This window comes from Lissotriton vulgaris, chromosome 4_1, assembly GCF_964263255.1.
Source record: "Lissotriton vulgaris chromosome 4_1, aLisVul1.2, whole genome shotgun sequence".
Classification (NCBI taxonomy): domain Eukaryota; kingdom Metazoa; phylum Chordata; class Amphibia; order Caudata; family Salamandridae; genus Lissotriton; species Lissotriton vulgaris.
In genome coordinates this window covers 1703452114-1703477842 of record NC_141691.1, presented here as the reverse complement: position 1 = coordinate 1703477842, position 25729 = coordinate 1703452114, and the positions used below count along the sequence as shown (strand labels likewise).

Here is a 25729-nt window from a genome sequence, read left to right as displayed (position 1 = left end):
CCCACAAGCCTTTCCCATAGGACTTGCTTCTTACCACTTGGCATTGCCTTAACCTCCCCCCTCCTCAGCCTCGCTCCATTTCCATACCCTTCCCCCTCTTCCCCATCCTTTCTCTCCCACTCTAGGCAAATTCCAGTTTAAACCTAGCCATATGCAAATCAGTCTTGACCCAGCTCCCCATAGGAACAGACCAGCCCAAACTGGCAGGCCAGGTCCTCCCTGGATCGCAAACAAGCATCCTGGGACAGGTTTTGGGGCATTACCCACATCAGCTAGGCTAGCTTGACTCCAATGGCATGAAGAGCAGGGGACCCACGTCTGGACATACCCGTACCACTCGGGTTAACAAATGCAAAAAGAACAATTGATGGACAGAATGCTGAGCAATGTCAAACATTCACCCATAGCTGATGAGGGGTGATGCCCTGAAGCCAGTACCAGGATGCTTGTTTCTGGTCCAGGGAGGACCTGTCCTGGCAGTTTCTGCTGGACTGTTCACATGAGGAGCAGGATCAAGACTGATTTGTATATGGCTGGGTCCAACTGAGTTGGCGTGGTGAGCAAAAGAACAATTGATTAAACCCAGATCTTTGTGACTGGGGGTGAATGTTTGCATTGTTCAGCATTCCATCCATCATTTGTTTATTCTGATTGAGTCCCAAATGACAGCACAGTATGAGAGTAAAACTTTGAACTGTGCTTAGAGACTGGATTGCCTGGTGCAGAGCCCCAAACTTATTGCCCAAATCTCAAGAGTGGGGACCCACATTGTGTAGACCTCAATGTGTGCAAGTGACTTGGTGGTGAGCGGATTCACCTGTTGTGGGATCCCACATGACCCACTTCGCTCATCGTGGCGCATCCCTCTCTTGCAATACATCAACCACATGCTCATTGCGTGTGATGTCTGATTCACAAGGTGTGACCCTCGGAGGTGGGGGCGAACCTGTAGTGATGCCTCATTCTACCTTATGTGGCACCGGTGTCTGTGCGTGTGGCTGGAATTTCCTGGTGTGACCCGTAACTATGCGCACCAGGTGCTATGCCTCATTTCCAGGGAGCTACGGAATTTGCAAATCATCGTTGCGTGTCTGGAATCATCTGATGCGACCCATCTCAGTGTGCCCCCGACATTGTGCCTCATTTTCAAGGAGGCACGAAATTTGCAACTCTCCGTTCCATGAGACAGGAATTATCTGGTGTGGTTCGTATCATCGAGCACCAGACGTTATCTCCGGAATTACCTGGGTGTGACTTGGATCGACATGTGCTAAGAGGGATGCCTCCTCCTTCAGAGAGGCCTCTTTGCTACCTACCCCATTCATCGCTTGTTCCTTTCTGGCCCTCAGTGGGGTGGACCAACTCCCCTTCCCCGGGGAACTGACGACAGTGTGCAGCCAGGTACTATTGCCCAAAATAGGGCAGGATGGTGAGAGTGACTAGCAGTATTGAAAGGGATGCTTCTGAGACCGATCAGAAGCAGGTCAAGAGGCTGCATGAAGCTCCCCCCTTGTGCTTTTTAGAGCTACACTGGTATCATAAGGCCCCTGGTGGAACCCTTTTTGAGTGATGGAATATTGCCTTCAGCCCACATCCTGTCTGTAAACTTCTCAAGTGGTGGCCAACCCCCATTTGCCAACTGCTCTTAATTAATCCTACTACCTACCCCCACCTTCTTACTTGGGACCCTGACTAAGGACCTTTCTAAGAATATGGTGGTCCTTAGGACCAGAGTACTCATGGTGGCGGTCCGACCACCGCCACACTGCAGGTCCATCCACAGTATTCTGAGTGTGGCGGTAGGGCCACCACAGAACCACCGGATGAACTAGGATCCTGCTGGGCCCGCAGTATGCAACTGGCCTGAATATGCTGGCGGTGCCGCTGCCGGCACCCAGAGCATAATATGAGTTGCCTTTTCACTGACCTTTTCATGGCAGTGAGCCCTAACTGCCCCCTGCTGGATCTGGGCCTGGGGTGCATGGGGGACATATATGGTGCTATTACGATGGCGGGCTTCATGTTAGTCTCTCCTATGAGCCTGACAGCCCACTGCCGTGAAACTGCCGTAGCACTGCCCACCCTGCATTCAACTCCGAATCTGGCAGGCAGGCACACCACAGCCTTGGCGGTCCTCCTGCGGAAGAAGCAGTGGTGATACCGTAGGAGGGCCGCCAAAGTAGTAATAAGGGCCTTAGTGTGACTTCACCTGTGTGGACGGCCTAGTATCCGGGGGGAGGGAGTGGGCTGGTTATCTCCCCTCTGTGGGTGCATGTTAGTTGGGTTGAGTTGGGGGGTGGAGGGAGACTTTGGCCACGGGGTCTTTGCAGTGTGTTAATGCTTGACTGGCCAGATATCAGTGGCACCGCATTAGGGTGCGTTGTGACTTGTGAGTATGTGTGTGAGCACGTTAAATACGGCCTGGCCTTAAACCTGTTGCACCGAGTATCGGTGTTGAGTGAGTAAGTGTGTGTGCTTGTGTGTGTGCGTGTGGTGTGTGTGTCAGTCTGCAGACTGCCTTTGATTGACGACACCAGCTGGCGGTGGCACATTACATGTTGATTACTTGCCAGAAGAACTTTCCAGAAGAACACTACGTTTAACATTGGGTGCAAACAATAACTGTGTGCTATTGTATTATCAGAATTGCCAGGGTGGGACCGGTTTTGGCAACATGTTGCACTGAATAAGGTTGTTGAGGGGGATAGATTAGGGTCTTTCCCAAGTGTGCATATTACTGATGTAATTTAAACACAGTTGGGCCTAGTACTTCTAGTAATATTTCCCAGTATTATTTATGCTCAGAATTACATGATGTTCATGTCGACTTGATCATTATGTGTGGTAAATACAAACGTTATTTACATACATCATGTGTCTCTTTTGTGACGCTCAATAAATTTATCTTGAGTAAGGGTTGTACCAATGCTTTACACATTGCCTCTGTGATAAGTCTGACTGCTCAATGCCAAGCTATCCAGCTTATACAGTAAGTGTAATCACCCACCACTGATGGGAGTGGTAGGTTCTGCCTGGCTAGGGCATCGCCTCAGCCAATCAGAAAGAGCTAATTCCAAAACCAGTCCACAAACAAACCCAACTTCTTTCAATGCTAGACATTTAACAGACTTTTGTGCCACTGTTCTTATGAGGCAGGCAAATGTACCCAAAGAGGGTAGCAGCCGTTCATCCCCTAGACATGTACCTTCGTGACAGCATAAAAGGACCTTGGAAGTGCCATGCACACACAACAATAATAAGGTAGGCTACATGCCCTCCAGTCTTGAAATTCAAAGTAATCAGTGCAAAGAGTGACCAAAAGCTTCACCCAAGACTCCCAATGACATGATATATACAGAATATAGCAGGTTTGAGCAGCATCCCACCACAAAGTAGCCCATACAAGTTCACATCATACCCACTGTGCATGGATTGGTGCTTACAAAACCTTATTTCCAAAGAAGCGTGCATGACAGCACTGAAGTTGAGATAATAAATATTCCAGGTTTAAGACAATGAGTGGAGGGTGACAAGCTCCCACTCCATCAGCAACGTCCAAAAGACATTAGGAAGACAGGATTGTGGAACTAAGTAAAAAACATTCTGCACATGTTAAAAGATATATTATACAGCTTTCTTCATGGAATATCAACTGGTTGAAAGATGTATACATATATGTATGTATATTACACAAAAAGTGGTCACCACTGTGTAATTATGGCTCCATTAAAAAGGTATTGTTGATTTTCCTATAACATTTATTCCCATGGATGGAACTGTGAGAAATTTGGCAATCTACTAACTTAGTCAGCTAAAGTTGAAATGTAAAGTTTCATGAAGATGCGCCTGGGGGACAAAAAAGTCAAAAAGTTAACAGGTGGTGAAACAAAAAGTTTCTTGCTACATTTCAACTCCCACAGGAAAGTATACTCATGCCTCGTGCCAAAACCGCTGCCTGGGAGTAGCAACCAACTTCAGCTGTACAGGCCAAAAGCCATGAGAGTGGAATGTACATGCTCCCAATGAGTTAGGCACACAATATCAAGAGTCCATACTTCACTCTTTGAACAGTGCTAAATATATCTTCATACTTTTCTGGTGTCCCTCTTTACCAAAACGACCCTGCTCTACATGTTAAGCACAGGTCACTTCAGTAAACATAGAATATCTTGAGCTGTATCCAACTGAAGACAACAGCATCTGTGGCATGTGCTCATTTAATTAATCTATCTCTTGTCAGCTTTTCTGAAGATGCGATCGCACAACAAAATGTTGAATGGCTATGAGAATGATGTTTCTTTTTAGAAAATTGTCCTTCCACCTACTCGGACTTTACAATATTCCCTGCTTTCTAGCTCCTCATCATAGAGGGCCACCATGGCCACCATAAATCTATTTCTTGATCCTATTGAGGTGGGAACGCAGAGTGGTGTCATTCTACTCATACCTGTTACAACATAGCGGTTTGCTGGGGCCTCAAGCCCAGGGGACACTGTCCCTTCAATAGTGATGGAGCAGGAAGGCATCATGCCCCACAGCTCTGAAACAACATTAAGGTTGTCTGGTACCCCAAGCCCAGGAGATAGTTGGTGCACACCTTCAAACTTAGAGCAGATGCCAGGAGGATATGCTAGGGTGTGCCACCTAAATCATAAAAACCTACTCAAACATAGTGTGTGACCGTAATATTATGGTCAAAATACTGTGAACAACATTTCTGCAGGTGAGTTTATATATTTTTTTAAACAATATTGAAGTTTAAAATATAGTTTCCTATAATTATTTTCATGTTGCTGTATTATGTTTTAGATAGTTATTTATGTTATTGGGAAATGTGTTTTTAACTATTTTCAGATAATATACTGTATTTTTATGTGTTCTTTGGGTTTATTGGGAGATTGAGTGGGTCATATTTTGTAACAATTGTATAGCAATTCATTTTAATTGATTCATCTGTTATTTTTTACTAATCTGTTTAGACGTTAATATATTTTACATTGTTTATTAGAATTTAAGTTAGAATTGTGAGGATAATAGGAGGATTGGGTGAGTAGTGGTATTAAATATAAGTCAATTATTTTTAATTGATTAATATGTTATTTTTCATGAATCTAATTATTTGTATTGATTATTTAATACATTATAAGTTTGGGTGGTTGGGAAATTTGAAATAAGATATACATACACTGATGTTAATTGATTGATGTATTAAGTATACTCATTACTGAAATATTATTTCAATATGTGTGACTAGTTTTAATTTGAAACAAATATTTGACCTGTTTTAAAACAATCATTTCAGTTATTTCCTATAGGTTGTGGTGTATATTTCGGATGGGTGGACATTCTTAATGTTAAAGTATATATTATTCATTGTCCATTGTTTCATAGGTTAAATTATTAATGTTTGACAATGTGTTTTAATGTTTTACATATTTCCTTACTTTATAAATATTTATTTTGGGAGATAGGTGTTATATCGGGAAATGCATGGGTAGTATTGTATTTTGTAAACAAAATAGTAAATTATGATTAAATAAAAAGTATTTTGTTTTTAATAGATGTTATTACTCTACTTTTAAGTGTATGTGTTTAGTGGGGATGTTGAGAGATACTGTTTACTTTGAATAGGCTGTATTTAATACATTGGTGAAATGTGCAATCCATTTATATTTGTTAACTGTTAACTTTGAATAAATTTATAGGATTTATATTTGTATGTTTAAGCTATCTAAGTAGTTTTACTATGAATGTGTATTACTTGTGTATATGAACCACCAAATGTATGTACTGTTTGTTAGGCTAGGGTAAGGATAATGAAAATAACCCTTCCCCATATCACACACACATTCTCAATATTTGCAAGTAGTAATGTATATCTCAACCCATCCTCTCAACTGTTTGCACTTTCTACAATTTTATTAGACTGGAATTAGAACAGTAAATCTGTCTTACCACTAATGCATACACATTCCCCAGTGTTGTTGGAATAATACATTTGCCTATCTGGAGAGGTGTGGCTCACTGGTTAGAGGCGGCAGACCCGAGTGCAGAGAACGGCCCGGGACCAGGGTTCGATTCCCGACGCGGCAGGGTCTTGGACCAGGATCAGCGGACTGATAATTCTCGCATCGGTGCCTACTCTGACCAGGGAGCACACTCGGCAACTCTGGGCATTAGCTTGCCTCATCTCCACAACGGCCCCACACAAACGCCGGGGATGCCTGGTTTCACCTTGGAGACCCCCAGGAGGGACTATCTCACAGGGAAAGCCAGGACGGGTTCCCCAGCGGTCTATAGCGCTACGAGGCCTCCGGGTAGCAGTGCGCTTTACAAGACACAACAATTTACAAAAAATTTACTATCTCCACTATTTGTTAGACTGGGGTTGCAATAGTAAATTTGATTACTTCAATGTATGCACTTTCCTCAATAGTTGTTGGATTTGAGTTAGAACAGTAAATATGGCCCCATTAAATGAAAGCATTTTCCAGTGTTTATTAGAAGGAAGTTAAATTAGTACATGGGAGTTGCCCAACCCCCTAAAATTATGCATTTTTCCAAGGCATGTATGCTTATTGTCTGGAAAGTGTATTTCTGTTTTAATCTTTAATATAAATTACTAATGTTTTTTAAATGTATTTGTATAAAATGTGCTATAATGTAGACATCAAAATTAAGTTTTTGTATTCATTGTTTAAAGTTCTATATATTTTGTTTTAAATATATGTTAAAAGATAATAAATACATTTGCACTTTTTATATAAATATTTCTAAATATACTATTTATTTTAAATTCTTTCACTCAAATTTTAATTATGTTAATTATAATTAGGATTTCTTGTTTGCAATTTCTAGTTTTAGTGAATTCTGGTGGGGGATTTTCCAGTGTTTTTAGGTGATTTCAATACCTTAAAAAAACAGTGGTTATCAGTGGTTACACATTTTCACGCCATTAAAAACAACAGAAACAGTGTTTTTCCAGTGTTTATTAAACATTTTGATTTTAATATCGTTTCTGCAATGATAGTGCTTGGTATATAGATATAGACAGTGTAGGTACAAAGTATATGAGGTCCAAATACATTTTTACGAATCAAACTTATTTTAGTACATCATACAATACGTCTTCAGTGAGTCTTTGGTTATGCGTGCTCGCTCTTTCCTTCCTATGTAAACTTATATCAGTAAAAAAAAAAAACTCTCAGTTTTGTCACTAGAGATGGGCACGCCAAAACAGCCAGTACACAATTTGCTAACTCTGGCCACATAGCTTTCCATGCCAACATTGGTGCACCTGAAGATTGCGATTATCTGGGTCAGGTTCTGCAACAAATGCATTGAACTGGGCGCAAATGCCCTGAGAGTTATTGTAGCGGTCAAAAATGAAGCAGCACTTTAAAAAGTTCTGAGAAAATTCCCCTTTACGCAAGGGATCTAGAACTTTTTCAGTGTACCACAGTGAGGCTTAATTGACTGCAAAGCCATGGTTGGTGAAGGGACATTTCTATGCATCACTACAATCCATTTCTCATAGATTGTAAAATAACATTCCCTGAATTGTTCCTCAACATCTAACATTTAACATGTTGCAGTATCAAAGTCACTAAAAGTGTCACCCAGTCTACTCCCAAGGAGATGTTTCACGTCTACACAAACAAACACACTTGGTAGACAAGGGTGTTTTCAGACTCTAGTTTTGTTAGGTCAAACCTAGGCGGCGCACATGCGCTGTCTGCAAGACCTTATGTAAGTACAATATGGGCTTCAAACAATCCCCTCGATTGCCATTGGTTCATTTTTAGGTCAGTCGGAAATGCTGCATTTTTTATTGGTGCTTGTCCCTTCTTTGGGAACATGGTTCCAACCCAGGCAAATTTACTCATTGTTCAAATTGGTTGGCCATCGCAACTCATTCACGCTTTCTCCTGGCACAGCGTGTGATGGCCCTCCTCTCTTCACAACCTAGTCCGGTGCAACGCATTCTCGGTTCCTCCTGGTCAGTCACCACCCTTCTGTCTAGGGCTGTCTCGTCCTACTCCTTTCGCCGCCTCAGGCTAGCTGTTCCTTCTTTCTGTGTGTCCGCCCGCCTACTGTCTCCCGCTCCTTTCGCCTCTTAAAGGCAGACCTGCCTCTGAAGGTTACCGCCCCTCCCCGACTAGCTCATTTGGTGTTGGTTTATTTCTGCTGCCGGTTAGGACGCCCCCTCTCTTTTCAGCGCAACATATTGGCGACTCTGAAACTTGTAAGTAATGTGGGGAATAACTGAAGCTGCAGAGCTCAATCGCCATTAATTCAAGCTCGCTCTACAAGGTACCGGGTGCACTTAACTGCTATGGTCACTGACCACCTCATTGCAGCCCCGGAATCCGGTAGACCCTTAGTCAGCTCTTCCCAAAGCCACTGTTCACTTTCCCTCAGGGGAGCTTCTTAGCATCCGGCTGCAGTCCGCACTATTCGCTCTAGTGCCTTACTTACCTGGTTAACAGCAAAACACACAAGATGATGGACAGAATGTTACACAATGGCAAAACATTCACCCCCAGTCACAGATCTGGGTTTAATCCATCGTTATTTTGCTCACCAAGCCACCTCAGTTCAGGCATGGCCATATGCAAATCTGTCTTGACCCTGTGCCTCATGGGAACAGTCCAGACCGAACTGCCAAGCCATGTCTTCCCTGGACCGGAATCAAGCATCCTAGGACCGGTATCTGACTATCAGCCTTCATCAGCCAGGATAGCTTGACTCCAGTGGCCTAGTGAGCACGGGACCCACGTCTGGGCATACCCTTCCCACATAGGGTGAACAGCAAAACACACAAGATGTTATTTTGCTCTCCAGTTTAGACATGGCCTTTTGGAAATAAGTCTTGACCATGTGCCTCATGGGAACAGTCCAGACCGAACTGCCAAGCCATGCCTTCCCTGGACCAGAATCAAGCATCCTAGGTCCGGTTTCGGGCTAATAGCCTTCATCAGCCAGGATAGCTTGACTCCAGTGGCCTAGTGAGCACAGGACTCATGTCTGGGCATACCCTTCCCACATAGGGCGAACAGCAAAACACACAAGATGGAGTCAAGCTATCCTGGCTGATGAAGGCTGATAGCAAGAAACCGGTCTTAGGATGCTTGATTCCGGTCCAGGGAAGACATGGCTTGGCAGTTCGGTCTGTACTGTTCCCATGAGGCACAGGGTCAAGACTGATTTGCATATGGCCATGTCTGAATTGGGGTGGCTTGGTGAGCAAAATAACGATGGATTGAACCCAGATCCGTGACTGGGGGTGAATGTTTTGCCATTGTGCAACATTCGGTCCATCATCTTGTGTGTTTTGCTGTTCACCCTATCTGGGAAGGGTATGCCCAGACGTGGGTCACGTGCTCACTAGCCCACACAAGATGATGGACTGAATTTGCACAATGGCAAAACATTCACCCCCAGCCACAGATCTGGGTTTAATCCATTGTTATTTTGCTCTCCAAGCCACCCCAGTTCAGTCATGGCCATATGCAAATCAGTCTTGACCCTGTGCCTCATGGGAACAGTCCAGACCGAACTGTCAAGCCATGTCTTCCCTGGACCGGAATCAAGCATCCTAAGACCGGTTTCTGGCTATCAGCCTTCATCAGCCAGGATAGCTTGACTCCAGTGGCATAGTGAGGCACAGGGTCAAGACTGATTTGCATATGGCCATGTCTGAACTGGGGTGGCTTGGTGAGAAAAATACCAATGGATTAAACCCAGCTATGTGACTGGGGGTGAATGTTTTGCCATTGTGCAACATTCCGTCCATCATCTTGTGTGTTTTGCTGTTCACCCTATGTGGGAAGGGTATGCCTAGGCGTGGGTCCCATGCTCACTAAGCCACTGGAGTCAAGCTATCCTGGCTGAAGACGGCTGATAGCCAGAAACCGGTCCTAGGATGCTTGATTCCGGTCCAGGGAAGAAATGGCTTGGCAGTTCGGGCTAGACTGTTCGCATGAGGCACAGGGTCAAGACTGATTTACATATGGCCATGTCTGAACTGGGGTGGCTTGGTGTGCAAAATACCAATGGATTAAACCCAGATATGTGACTGGGGTGAATGTTTTGCCATTGTGCAACATTCCGTCCATCATCTTGTGTGTTTTGCTGTTCACCCTATGTGGGAATGGTATGCCCAGATGTGGGTCCCGTGCTCACTAAGCCACTGGAGTCAAGCTATCCTGGCTGAAGACGGCTGATAGCCAGAAGCCGGTCCTAGGATGCTTGATTCCGGTCCAGGTAAGTTGTGGCTTGGCAGTTCGGGCTGGACTGTTCCCAGGAGGCATAGGGTCAAGACTGATTTGCATATGGCCATGTCTGAACTGGGGTGGCTTGGTGAGCAAAATAACAATGGATTAAACCCAGATCTATGACTGGGGGTGAATGTTTTGCCATTGTGCAACATTCCGTCCATCTTCTTGTGTGTTTTGCTGTTCACCCTATGTGGGAAGGGTATGCCCATATGTGGGTCCCGTGCTCAATAAGCCACTGGAGTCAAGCTATCCTGGCTGAAGACGGCTGATCGCCAGAAACCGGTCCTAGGATGCTTGATTCCGGTCCAGGGAAGAAATGGCTTGGCAGTTCGGGCTGGACTGTTCCCAGGAGGCATAGGGTCAAGACTGATTTGCATATGGCCATGTCTGAACTGGGGTGGCTTGGTGAACAAAATACCAATGGATTAAACCCAGATATGTGACTGGGGTGAATGTTTTGCCATTGTGCAACATTCCGTCCATCATCTTGTGTGTTTTGCTGTTCACCCTATGTGGGAATGGTATGCCCAGACGTGGGTCCCGTGCTCACTAAGCCACTGGAGTCAAGCTATCCTGGCTGAAGACGGCTGATAGCCAGAAACCGGTCCTAGGATGCTTGATTCCGGTCCAGGGAAGAAATGGCTTGGCAGTTTGGGCTAGACTGTTCGCGTGAGCCACAGGGTCAAGACTGATTTACATATGGCCATGTCTGAACTAGGGTGGCTTGCTGAGCAAAATAACGATGGATTAAACCCAGATCTGTGACTGGGGGTGAATGTTTTGCCATTGTGCAACATTCCGTCCATCATATTGTGTGTTTTGCTGTTCACCCTATGTGGGAAGGGTATGCCCAGGCGTGGGTCCCATGCTCACTAAGCCACTGGAGTCAAGCTATCCTGGCTGAAGACGGCTGATAGCCAGAAACCGGTCCTAGGATGCTTGATTCCGGTCCAGGGAAGAAATGGCTTGGCAGTTCGGGCTAGACTGTTCGCATGAGGCACAGGGTCAAGACTGATTTACATATGGCCATGTCTGAACTGGGGTGGCTTGGTGTGCAAAATACCAATGGATTAAACCCAGATATGTGACTGGGGGTGAATGTTTTGCCATTGTGCAACATTCCGTCCATCATCTTGTGTGTTTTGCTGTTCACCCTATGTGGGAATGGTATGCCCAGACGTGGGTCCCGTGCTCACTAAGCCACTGGAGTCAAGCTATCCTGGCTGAAGACGGCTGATAGCCAGAAGCCAGTCCTAGGATGCTTGATTCCGGTCCAGGTAAGTCGTGGCTTGGCAGTTCGGGCTGGACTGTTCCCAGGAGGCATAGGGTCAAGACTGATTTGCATATGGCCATGTCTGAACTGGGGTGGCTTGGTGAGCAAAATAACAATGGATTAAACCCAGATCTATGACTGGGGGTGAATGTTTTGCCATTGTGCAACATTCCATCCATCTTCTTGTGTGTTTTGCTGTTCACCCTATGTGGGAAGGGTATGCCCAGATGTGGGTCCCGTGCTCAATAAGCCACTGGAGTCAAGCTATCCTGGCTGAAGACGGCTGATCGCCAGAAACCGGTCCTCGGATGCTTGATTCCGGTCCAGGGAAGAAATGGCTTGGCAGTTCGGGCTGGACTGTTCCCAGGAGGCATAGGGTCAAGACTGATTTGCATATGGCCATGTCTGAACTGGGGTGGCTTGGTGAGCAAAATACCAATGGATTAAACCCAGATATGTGACTGGGGTGAATGTTTTGCCATTGTGCAACATTCCGTCCATCATCTTGTGTGTTTTGCTGTTCACCCTATGTGGGAATGGTATGCCCAGACGTGGGTTCCGTGCTCACTAAGCCACTGGAGTCAAGCTATCCTGGCTGAAGACGGCTGATAGCCAGAGACCGGTCCTAGGATGCTTGATTCCGGTCCAGGGAAGAAATGGCTTGGCAGTTTGGGCTAGACTGTTCGCGTGAGCCACAGGGTCAAGACTGATTTACGTATGGCCATGTCTGAACTAGGGTGGCTTGCTGAGCAAAATAACAATGGATTAAACCCAGATTTGTGAATGGGGGTGAATGTTTTGCCATTGTGCAACATTCCGTCCATCATATTGTGTGTTTTGCTGTTCACCCTATGTGGGAAGGGTATGCCCAGACGTGGGTCTACTGCTCACTAAGCCACTGGAGTCAAGCTATCCTGGCTGAAGACGGCTGATAGCCAGAAGCCGGTCCAAGGATGCTTGATTCCGGTCCAGAGAAGTCGTGGCTTGGCAGTTCGGGCTGGACTGTTCCCAGGAGGCATAGGGTCAAGACTGATTTGCATATGGCCATGTCTGAACTGGGGTGGCTTGGTGAGCAAAATAACAATGGATTAAACCCAGATCTATGACTGGTGGTGAATGTTTTGCCATTGTGCAACATTCCGTCCATCTTCTTGTGTGTTTTGCTGTTCACCCTATGTGGGAAGGGTATGCCCAGACGTGGGTCCCGTGCTCACTAAGCCACTGGAGTCAAGCTATCCTGGCTGAAGACGACTGATAGCCAGAAACCGATCCGAGGATGCTTAATTCCGGTCCAGGGAAGACATGGCTTGGCAGTTCAGGCTGGACTCTTCCCATGAGGCACAGGGTTAAGACTGATTTGCATATGGCCATGTCTGAACTGGGGTGGCTTGGTGAGCAAAATAACGATGGATTCAACCCAGATCTGTGACTGGGGTGAATGTTTTGCCATTGTGCAAAATTCCGTCCATCATCTTGTGTGTTTTGCTGTTCACCCTATGTGGGAAGGGTATGCCCAGACGTGGGTCCCGTGCTCAATAAGCCACTGGAGTCAAGCTATCCTGGCTGAAGACGGTTGATCGCCAGAAACCGGCCCTAGGATGCTTGATTCCGGTCCAGGGAAGAAATGGCTTGGCAGTTCGGGCTAGACTGTTCGCATGAGGCACAGGGTCAATACTGATTTACATATGGCCATGTCTGAACTGGGGTGGCTTGGTGAGCAAAATACCAATGGATTAAACCCAGATATGTGACTGGGGGTGAATGTTTTGCCATTGTGCAACATTCCGTCCATCTTGTGTGTTTTGCTGTTCACCCTATGTGGGAATGGTATTCCCAGACGTGGGTCCCGTGCTCACTAAGCCACTGGAGTCGAGCTATCCTGGCTGAAGACGGCTGATTGCCAGAAACCGGTCCTAGGCTGCTTGATTCCGGTCCAGGGAAGAAATGGCTTGGCAGTTCGGGCTAGACTGTTCGCATGAGGCACAGGGTCAAGACTGATTTACATATGGCCATGTCTGAACTGGGGTGGCTTGCTGAGCAAAATACCAATGGATTAAACCCAGATCTGTGACTGGGGGTGAATGTTTTGCCATTGTGCAACATTCCGTACATCATATTGTGTGTTTTGCTGTTCACCCTATGTGGGAAGGGTATGCCCAGACATGGGTCTCCTGCTCACTAAGCCACTGGAGTCAAGCTATCCTGGCTGAAGACGGCTGATAGCCAGAAGCCGGTCCTAGGATGCTTGATTCCGGTCCAGGGAAGTCGTGGCTTGGCAGTTCGGGCTGGACTGTTCCCAGGAGGCATAGGGTCAAGACTGATTTGCATATGGCCATGTCTGAACTGGGGTGGCTTGGTGAGCAAAATAACAATGGATTAAACCTAGATCTATGACTGGGGGTGAATGTTTTGCCATTGTGCAACATTCCGTCCATCTTCTTGTGTGTTTTGCTGTTCACCCTATGTGGGAAGGGTATGCCCAGATGTGGGTCCCGTGCTCACTAAGCCACTGGAGTCAAGCTATCCTGGCTGAAGACGGCTGATAGCCAGAAACCGATCCGAGGATGCTTAATTCCGGTCAAGGGAAGACATGGCTTGGCAGTTCAGGCTGGACTCTTCCCATGAGGCACAGGGTTAAGACTGATTTGCATATGGCCATGTCTGAACTGGGGTGGATTGGTGAGCAAAATAACGATGGATTCAACCCAGATCTGTGACTGGGGTGAATGTTTTGCCTTTGTGCAAAATTCCGTCCATCATCTTGTGTGTTTTGCTGTTCACCCTATGTGGGAAGGGTATGCCCAGACGTGGGTCCCGTGCTCAATAAGCCACTGGAGTCAAGCTATCCTGGCTGAAGACGGCTGATCGCCAGAAACCGGTCCTAGGATGCTTGATTCCGGTCCAGGGAAGAAATGGCTTGGCAGTTCGGGCTAGACTGTTCGCATGAGGCACAGGGTCAAGACTGATTTACATATGGCCATGTCTGAACTGGGGTGGCTTGGTGAGCAAAATACCAATGGATTAAACCCAGATATGTGATTAGGGGTGAATGTTTTGCCATTGTGCAACCTTCCGTCCATCATCTTGTGTGTTTTGCTGTTCACCCTATGTGGGAATGGTATGCCCAGACGTGGGTCCCGTGCTCATTAAGCCACTGGAGTCAAGCTATCCTGGCTGATGAAGGCTGATAGCCAGAAACCGGTCCTAGGATGCTTGATTCCGGTCCAGGGAAGAAATGGCTTGGCAGTTCGGGCTAGACTGTTCGCATGAGGCACAGGGTCAAGACTGATTTACATATGGCCATGTCTGAACTGGGGTGGCTTGCTGAGCAAAATAACGATGGATTAAACCCAGATCTGTGACTGGGGGTGAATGTTTTGCCATTGTGCAACATTCCGTCCATCATATTGTGTGTTTTGCTGTTCACCCTATGTGGGAAGGGTATGCCCAGACGTGGGTCTCCTGCGCACTAAGCCACTGGAGTCAAGCTATCCTGGCTGAAGACGGCTGATAGCCAGAAGCCGGTCCTAGGATGCTTGATTCCGGTCCAGGGAAGTCGTGGCTTGGCAGTTCGGGCTGGACTGTTCCCAGGAGGCATAGGGTCAAGACTGATTTGCATATGGCCATGTCTGAACTGGGGTGGCTTGGTGAGCAAAATAACAATGGATTAAACCCAGATCTATGACTGGGGGTGAATGTTTTGCCATTGTGCAACATTCCGTCCATCTTCTTGTGTGTTTTGCTGTTCACCCTATGTGGGAAGGGTATGCCCAGACGTGGGTCCCGTGCTCACTAAGCCACTGGAGTCAAGCTATCCTGGCTGAAGACGGCTGATCGCCAGAAACCGGTCCTAGGATGCTTGATTCCGGTCCAGGGAAGACATGGCTTGGCAGTTCGGGCTGGACTCTTCCCATGAGGCACAGGGTCAAGACTGATTTACATATCGCCATGTCTGAACTGGGGTGGCTTGGTGAGCAAAATAACGATGGATTAAACCCAGATCTGTGACTGGGGGTGAATGTTTTGCCATTGTGCAACATTCCGTCCATCTTCTTTTGTGTTTTGCTGTTCACCCTATGTGGGAAGGGTATGCCCAGACATGGGTCCCGTGCTCACTAAGCCACTGGAGTCAAGCTATCCTGGCTGAAGACAGCTGATCGCCAGAAACCGGTCCTAGGATGCTTGATTCCGGTCCAGGGAAGACATGGCTCGGCAGTTCGGGCTGGACTCTTCCCATGAGGCACAGGGTGAAGACTGATTTACATATCGCCATGTCTGAACTGGGGTGGCTTGGTGAGCAAAATAACGATGGATTAAACCCAGATCTGTGACTGGGGGTGAATGTTTTGCCATTGTGCAACATTCCGTCCATCATCTTCTGTGTTTTGCTGTTACTTACCTGGTGGCCATATGCAATCAGCTACCCCTGTATCCTCACTGCCCATGTGTTGTCAGAGACCGAGGTGCTATCTACCCCAACTTGGGACAATAATCAGAGAAGCCCAAGCTTTCATGGGCTTTTGTGGTCCAAGTGCACACAGGGTATTGCAACAATGCTCAACATTGTTCTCTCACATAAGTCCCTGTTCAAATGCAGAAAACCAGGTACTGCACCAGAGTAGGATAATGCCACTGGTATTTGTTTGTTTTTCTTTCTTCTGAAATAGAATTGACCTTTCTATTTGTTCGGCACAGCACTATTACATTGTGGGCCCTTTATTTACCCATCCCGTCACTAGTCCCTTGTCTCTGTCTATAGCCTTCAATCTGGCTTAGTGACTATCGGGTCTCTTCAATGGTGGATGCTCCCCTGCTTTTTGTCCATGATATTATTATTGGACTGTGCTGTATTTCAGCTGAAAGATGCTATTAATTATTTCTTTGTTCAGTCATATTTTTAAATGTGTGCGTTCTTTTTTCTCTGGTTTTTAACGCAATCAATATATTTTTATTTGTAAGCATCGGATTAAACATTGGGAGTATAAATCCACTGGTATTTCTTTTTTTCCTGAAAAAAACATTTACCTTTTTATTTGTTCAACGCGATCCCATTAGATTGTGGTCATTTTATTTACCTAACCTCCATCCCTCTTCTCTGTCTGTAGCCTTCAATCTGGCTTTATGACTATCGGGTCTCTTCAGTGGTAAATGCTCTGTGTCCCTGAGTATTGGGGGAAGGCTTGTCACATTCAATAACTTTTAAATAGCAAAAACATTTGTCGTCGTTCTTCAGGCAGGTGTCTCACAGAGGCTTTATTTTTGGCTGTATTTAAACACCCTTGGGAGATTATTTGAGGGCGAAGAAGAAAGTGCAACGTTTCATCTTGAAAGAAAGCTGCCACAAGAAGTGAAGCTCATTTAAAGTGCACACAAAAAACAATTATATCATCATTAAGATTGTATGCTTATAGCCTGAATAGGGCATTTCAGTTGGTTTTTATTTATTGTTTAATACGGTTAGATTAGAGTTAGGTAATTATATGTTTCGTTATCCTGGATACTTTTGAAAGATTTTTTGAACATAGTTAACTTAAAATTCTATATTTCTAAAAAAAATGTTTTATTATTTCTCTTTTGCGTTACTATCTTTATGTTTTTAGCATTTTAAAAATTATGATTTTTGCAACAGCTTCAAATATTATTTGTGATGGCTGAATACAAACTATGCTCTATATACAAAATAATAATAATACTATGTTCATGTTGCATTTTAATCTTTAATATAAATTACAAATATACATTTTTTATGTATTTGAATAAAATGCGCTATAATGTAGACTTCAATATTAAGTTTTTTTATTTTTTATTTGAATGCGCTGCATTTCAGACAAGTGCCTGCGCATGATTATGTTTTTTTAAACAATATATGGGGGTCTATTCTTAATCAAAGTTGTAGGTAGGGCGTGTTATGCAATCTCTTGCTCTCACAGAGCCACTGGGGTCCTAGCTAGATAGTATTAAATAGTTTATAAACATTAATGGAGAATCAGTGGTACAGATAAAGAGACTTACTTTAATAATTAAAAATGAGGATTTCTGACCTGTTGGAATTAGTAAAACACCACCATTTAAAATTAGAGCCACACCCTGTTCAGCTTTGATGTTGACTTTCTGCCAAAATTGTGCCACATCATTCTTCTCCTAGTTGTGATACATGGCCATAATCTTGTGGTGTTTGGTGGCAGTAGAATTCCATTTGGCAAGAGCAATGGCAATTATGTTTATGTCTTCAACATGAAATACAAATGCTGGGCACTCCTTCCTTGTGCCTCAAGCTGCTCTTCTCCTTACTCTGTGTCCTTGTGCCTCATGCTGCTCTTCTCCTCATTCTCCTTCCTTGTGACTCATGCTGCTCTTCTCCTCACTCTCCATCCTTGTACCTCAAGCTGCTCTTCTCCTCACTCTCGTTCCGTGTGCCTCTGGCTGCTCTTCTCCTCACTCTGTCCCTGTGCTTAACACTGCACTTCTCCTCACTCTGTGTCCTTGTGACTCATGCTGCTCTACTCCTCACTCTGTGTCCTTGTGCCTCATGCTGCTCTTTTCCTCACTCCTTCCTTGTGCCTCACGCTGCTCTTCTCCTCATTCTCCTTCCTTGTTCCTCACACTGCTCTTCACCGCACTCTCCATCCTTGTTCCTCACGCTGCTCTTCTCCTCACTCTCCTTCCTTGTGCATCATGCTGCTCTTCTCCTTACTCTCTGTCATTATGCCTCACACTGCTTTTCTCCTCACTCTGTGTCCTTGTGTCTCATGCTGCTCTTTTCCTCACTCTCCTTCCTTGTGCCGCATGCTGCTCTTCTTCTCCTTCCATGTCCTTCTGCATCATGCTGCTCTTCTTCTTACTGTCTTTGTGCCTCATGCTGCTCTTTTCCTCAATCTCCTTCCTTGTGCCTCACACTGCTCTATTCCAGCATCAGCGCAGCGTCACCTCATCACAGCACCAACTTAGCACCACCTGAGAACCAGCGCAGCACAACCACCTCAGCATTAATCAGCACCACCTCAGCATCACTCACCACTATCTCAATATCACTCAGTATCACCTGAGCACCACCACAGCACCACCTCATCATCAGTGTGTTACCACCAGGACAGCACCACCTCAGCATATTCCCAGCACCACCTCAGCATCAGCGCAACACCACATCAACATCAGCGCAGCACCACCACTGCATCAGCGCAGCACCACATCAACAGCACAGCACCACCTCAACAACAGCGCAGCACCACCTCCACATCAGTGCGCCAGCACTGCACCACCTCAGCAACAGCACAGCCTCAACTCAGGTAATGTAGTACCAATGCAGCAGCACTTAGACATACGTGTAGCATCACCTCAGCATAGCACCAACTCAGCATCAATACGCACCAGCTGCGCACCAGTGTAACACCGCAGTATCACTTAGCACTACCTCAACATCACCTCCGCATCACTTGAGTATCATTCAGTGTCACCTGAGAATCACCTCCGCACTAGCACACCACCACCTCAGCATCATTCAGCACTGCCTCAGTCTGCCGCCGGAATCTGGCATCTGTTGATTCTCCCCTATTGTATTTCCACTGCATGTTTTGTACTTCAGGTACTATTTCCCAATCTCCACCCTTCTATTGTCTTCTTGGTTAGATCTAAGGTAACAAAAATGATTAGCACTTTTTAGGTCTTGTGTTTGGCAGCGCATGCACTGCATGCGCTGCATGCGCTGTCTCAGCGAGACTTAAAGTAATCTCTATATTGGCTTCACCTCCATGGAATTTTCTCCTGCCCCTCCTGATTGGTTTAAGTTTGGCATTGCTGTTGTTTTCTTGATTTCTGTTGGCTGCTGGCCCTATGGTCACTTCCGTGTAGTCCCGAGGCAGCAGCGCCTAACTACAGTTTCGCTCCACTCGCACTTAATTACGTGCAGTGTGCCATCTGGTTGGGGGTGTGGTCCCCCCACCTCTCCCTCGTTCCGCATGGCCGCTTGTTTTTAACACCCATCTCTTCTGTTTCCATGTAGTTTAATCTGTTTTTCACAAAGTGCATGGCACGCTTTCACTTCCATAGCAGATCCTAACCAGCAGCGTTGCAAAGCACGCAGGTCATGAGTAGCAAAAGGAAGCACGTGTGCCAGCTCTGCAAATCGGGGGGGGCACTCGCAGGAGTTGCTGTGCCCTCATTACGGTTTGTACCTCTGGCTCCTCTCAGCTCTGTGCGTTTACTGCCGGGAAAAAAAAAAACGCTGCCCCCAGTCTCATTCACGAGTCTGGAGGTCTCCTCGTTTTGCCCAACCCCCATCCACTCTCTTGTTTGCTCAGAGCGGAAGAAGTGGTCTGTGGCGCTGACTGACCCGACCCCCGTAGGATCTCGGCTCCTCTCTCCCTTAGCAGGTCGGAGGCGCTGGCGGGAGATGAGTGCTCGGGGTTCTGATAAGGTAGGGTCACGTTCGTCACATGTTATTGTCTATACCGGGAACTGGAGGCAAGATAAATATGCGAATATGCTTAGCGAATTCCGGTTATATATTAATCATGCCAAGGCCACGTTACTCCAGTTGTGAGTTTAAAAGCCTAGTGCATTCTGGCCCTTGTTTCAACACCAGCCCTCCGGGGCTCCTCCTTCTCCTCCCCCTCTTAAGGTTCAGCTGCGTCCTTTGCGGGCTCTAACTCAAGCTGTGCAGAAACATTAACACTTTCAGGCAGCTACGTTTGCATAAACAACTCGGACTGTGCTTAATTGGAAACCGCTTCCTTTATCTGCAGTAATCTCTTGCAGTAAGAAGACTCTCATATTTTAATTTGCGGGATGCTTCCTTAAAAGTAGCTGTTTTAATTTAAGGTACCTTAAAGACAGTGTGAATGTCCATGCATGTCCTGTTATTTGTAGGTATATTTAGTGAAACTGCGTTTGAGCTTAATTAAACAACGTCTCACAGGCAACTCGCACGAAAAAAAGCAAACTCCCAACCCCAAATTAGCAATACGGTAAATTCCTCCTCCAACCAGTCCCTGCTTAATTGGAAACTGCTTCCTTTATCTGTAGTAATCTCATGCAGTAAGTACATTCTGACATTTTAATTTGTGGGGATGCTTCCTTAAAGGTAGTCCTTTTACTTTAGAGGTAACTCCACCTTCCAACAACAGTTTTGCTGTTGCAACAAACAAAAAGGTGATTGATGGAGGGCTTGAATTAATTCAGCCATTTGGATCGCTCAGGGCTGCTCTCCACACTATCATTTTTTTCATCGGCTATACCACTATGGATGGTACCTGTATGTGAATCAGACTTGGTCCTGTTTCACTAGAAACATCCAGTGCGAACTTCTGAGGCCTAGGAAGGCATGGGTAGTTATTTTTTGCATCCATTTACGCTGTGTGGTATATTTTGTGTTGCTCTGTTGGTTTTAGTTTTTATTTGTTGCTCCTTGTGTGGGTCTGTTCTTGTTACTTATTGAAGTCTGGTAGTTTTTATAGTGCTCTAAGAGCGTCTTTACTTTTACGTTGCACTATATTTGTTTTGGTTGCATTCTATTGAGAGTGATTTTTGTGTTGATTGTTATGTTTGAGTAGCTGTATGTTGGCAATAGGCCATGCATTACTAAAAATTAGAGCTATTGGTGTTGCATTATAATTTGCTACGCCAAAAGCTCAAACTAATGCGAGACCTATTGCATTGCAAATGCTTGTTTACTATATGTTTTTAACATGCTGTACAGCAGCCACAATGCCCCACAGAATAGCTTAAACAGCTTGCAAAAACCAAGCTCTGACTAAACACTTAAAAGGTCCCAGATGGGATACCTATTGGCTATGCAAATTCTTGTTCATTATCTCCACTACAGCAGTCATGTTTTCAAGTAAAAATCTAAGAATGCTGTAGAGTGTACTTTTTTCACATCACTATCAATATGAGATGGAAGAGCCTCACATTTATTGCCTTTGGCATCATCACTCAGCAAAGAGTATGTAAAAGGTTGTCCAATGAATAATACAGCATTCACGACCTCTAGGTCTGAGAACCACCAGCTAAATGGCAAAGTTGGAATGACTCTTGCTTTGATGCTACACAAAGCACAAAATTAGAAATATTTACGTTTTGGTTCCTGTGCATATCTAAACAGTGCGCCCGAATAGACAAAAAGGTCATTAGCATTTTTCAGTAAATCTGGAGATTGTTAAGATGCTTTCAGCAAACAATCTAGCAAATGGCAAAGATCTCTTAAAGAAAAGCACTTCAACTTCAGTATCGATTTTGACGGGTCATCACACAACTTTGTCATATACGTAGCTGAATCAAATGCAAACAATATCACTCCAATCTTTGTTGAACTTGGTAAAAACATGTAGCAGCAGCATTCCAAGTGAAACTGCATTCCATGTTTTCCAAAAGTCTGGTGTCATGTTTTCACCACTATCTCAGATGCTTGGTGACAGCAGTCCTTTCACATATACCTGTCACTACACCTTGCATTGACTATTTGAAGCCTAGAGTGTTTGGCAATTCACCTATTGTTAATATTGACTCACTAGAAAAGGGGGCTGATGTATCAAGGGGTTTTACCCATTCTCTGTGGCTAAATGTGATGGTACATATTGGAAAAGATTCTTATGAAACCAGCCATTTTACCTATCAGTGAAAAAATCAAACGTAGCCAAAATATCAAATATGATTTTGATATTTCCTGATTCTCTACAGTGTATAGAATAATTAAACAAGACCTAAAAGATGCTTCTAAACCCTGCATCTTTAGACCAAAGACCACAAAACTGAAAAAAGCAAAAGGAAGAAGAAACAATATTTTAGTGACATCCCTAAACAACAAAACTCAAGCAGAATAATGTTAGCCCACTCTTTCTTGCTGCTACCTTGTATAACAAATTTACAGTGTATTGGAACCTTCAGTAAGAAATAAAAATGACTCTTTCACACTCCTTTTCCTATCTTTGACTGACATTTAGTTTGTGGTTGTGCGGGTGTTTTTTCAGTGTTTATATGTTTACTCTGGTGAGGGCTATTTCCCTTAAGGTGGGTTTGTCAGTTATTATAGGTTTAAACCTAAAACCGGATAGCCTAATTATAATTAAAAACATGCACTTATCATTATAATGTTGATATTTTGAATGCCGATATTTTTGTAGTCAAAATGTTTGCACTCTACATTATAGGTACGAAAAGTTGATATTTGTGTGGTCGATGTTTGGACCACAATACTTTTGTTATATGATCCGTTGTGCTTGATATTTTGTCAATCAGAGGTAAAGCAAATATAACTTATATTATCTCAAAACCAAAACCAAACAATAAACTGTGGTTTATTTTTCAAATTTCACACATAAAACAGAACAGAATTCATAAAGCCTAGTGCACGTTCTCCATCTTAACAATAACACATAGGAGTAGTTGCAGGTCCTTAAAAGAACCAAACATAAGTCTGAGAAAGTGCTGCTTGCAGTTTGCCTTCAACATGACAAACAACTGAAACACCTCTTACACATGCATATTTGAATGGAGCAGCCCCCGTGCCATAAATGAGTACCATAAATGTTGTTGTTGTTTGCCAGGGTTCGGGCTTTCATTTAACATGTGGAAGACAGATAAAGCCTGCTCTGTAGTCAATACTGGCAAAGCAAATCAGGGAGTGGGGGTGAAAAGGGAAAAGCAGCCCACGTTGGACAGAGTAAAAACACACATGTACTCCAATGGCGTGCTGAAAGAAAAAGAGTAATCCATCTCATCTCAGATGGGAACAGTGGAAGGATGCAAGGCATCAAATCAAAAGGATGGTAAAAACACTATGCTGCAGGAGAGTTAAAAGCTGTCTTTAAGGAAGGGCTAAAAAACAGTATTGGGTTACTGGGTAATTTAAACCACCCTTATTTTGATTCAGATTTCTCATATAAATACCACATATGTTTCTGAAATTAACAATTTGACCAATTGTTTGAAAAACATTCAATTGTGAGCAATACATATTTCAGATTTGTCCTCATGTTTTCTTTACCTGTGGGCACCTCTGATCCCTATAACTGGGTATTAATCAATCTGGTCACTAGTAATCCATAAAAATATTAAACCCTGTAATTTCTTTGCAAGTTTAATTACATCTCACATTAACACCACCCTTTTTTGACTCTATACCAATATCGGAAACCATACACAAATGAATAAATACCTATCTACCATGTGTACCACCAGATCACATGTTCAAGGTGCCTAAAGTCCCACTTCACTGAGTACATAGCAAAGAGATGTTCCACTCATCCAATGCAGCCTTTCTTGTGTACAGTATAAAAGGAGTTTAAGAAGTATGCATTTATTGCAGATTGGATGAGATGGCGAGCCTGTGCATGTCTCAGAGGGACCAGCTAAAATACCTCCTTTGTGAATATTTTACCCATCTTTCTTGCCCAGATCTCAATTATGACCAGATCCTTTAATTCATTAATGGAGTTTGGAGTCTTGATAAAGATCTGAAATAGTTCCTTCCTTAAATGGTCATCAAAAGAGTTTGACCTAAAATTGGGTGTTGTCTTAGACAACAAAATGCTGACAAAGAATGCCTTATTTTTAAAAACTTATATAAACTCTCAAAATCGAGAATTCCAGATATCTCCTACATCATGGAGAACGACCTGAGGATACATGCTTTTAAATTTGATTGAGCTGGAGTACGCCTGCTCCTTCAAAATGTCAAAATTAACATAATTTAACTCAAGAGAGAGGTGATTTGCACCAAAGTGACATTAAGCACACAATCTTTTCAAACTTGTATGGTAGCCCATTTGAAATATATCTACCGGTACTTGAAACCTTTTTAAGCTACTTTGGACTATTAAACTTGCCAAAAATCAAAAGAAGCCATATTCACCATAACATGACTTATAAAAACACAATTATATCTTTGATTTGCTGTTGGGAGTAGCAATCAATTTAAGCATTGGATTACTAAAGCACAATATTAATGCTTTGTGACTGGAAAAGGTAAGTTACCATACACAAGAATTGCATTTTTTCACTAAGTACCTGTATATTTCTGGAGGAATGGATTGAAGCATGTTGTTATTCAGATTGAGAAAATTCAAGTTTTCCAATCCAGCTGTAAAAAAATAAAAGCATTAGTCATTAAAACATACCATGCTTGACATCACATTTAGTGTAATAATTTAAGTTTCTTAATTGTTTGGAACCTTGCATTTTTATTTATTTACTTTAGAGTGATTCACACTTTTGTTAGTGTGATTGAAGTTTATAATTTGCTTTTGACAAATTTTAGCCATATATTAATCAATAGTCAAAGATAAATTATCTTTGGTTTAAACCCCTTTTCAACATTTCAAATACATTTAGGCTAACTGAATAGCAGACTTAACAAATTAATACTGACGTGTAGGATCAGTAGCTTAACAATGTTACAACCCGTTCGTTCGTTATTACATTTTGTTTTCTAGGTGTAGGAGTATAATGTAATTTAAACAAGTCACTGGCCACTATTCACAAAGGTAAATGCTCATGTGTAAATGTAGTCATTTGTACATTTACAACAACACCAGGAGTACCATTACTACTTTTTGGTATTCCCAATGTGTGTGTTACTCCTCACTGTAGACTTGTATGTCTCCAGCCCCTCAGTTCAGGTGGTGGGGTCTTCTACACCATACTTTATGACTGAAAAGTTACTATTAGTAACTTTACAACTTTATTTGAAGTTGCACCTACTTTGTGGAGACCTCCGCCTGAGCAGGATTAGGATACTATACACCTGACAGAAATCACACATACCCACACACCTGACACCCATATCTGCAGTCATATTGGAAAAAGTTAGAAACAAAACCTATTGTTGAACTTCAAATAGCCTTTCTTGAATTGCTCTATTGAGTATCAGTTACTTGACCCCATAACCTGAAAAGTTGATCAGCGCTGTTCTAGGATACTTTGCATTAAGGGGTAATGTGTGATGGAACCCTATGTGTCGACTGTATAGTTTGATCTTGAGCTTACTCTAGGATGGCAGAGATCCTTATTAAATCCTCAATATATGCTTTGGCACCGGCAACTTCATCTTTACATAATGGAATACCTCAGATTTAAATGTCTGGAATAATTTTCAACTCTTCCAGCTTATTCTTCGGGTATGATAACTCTTTCTCAAAATGCCCTTTCTGATCTACACCTGTAGACATTTTATCTTCACCGT

The 25729-nt window shown here is 44.0% G+C and overlaps 1 protein-coding gene across 1 annotated transcript in view; it reads right to left on the bottom strand.

The window, feature by feature from the left end:
• Positions 1–25729, bottom strand: part of LRRC69 (leucine rich repeat containing 69) — a 351609-nt gene that overhangs the window by 181935 nt on the left and 143945 nt on the right. Inside the window, exon 3 of the mRNA XM_086965983.1 lies at positions 24556–24628. Coding sequence (XP_086822109.1) covers positions 24556–24628 — 73 coding nt within the window. The remainder of the gene's footprint in view (positions 1–24555; positions 24629–25729) is intronic.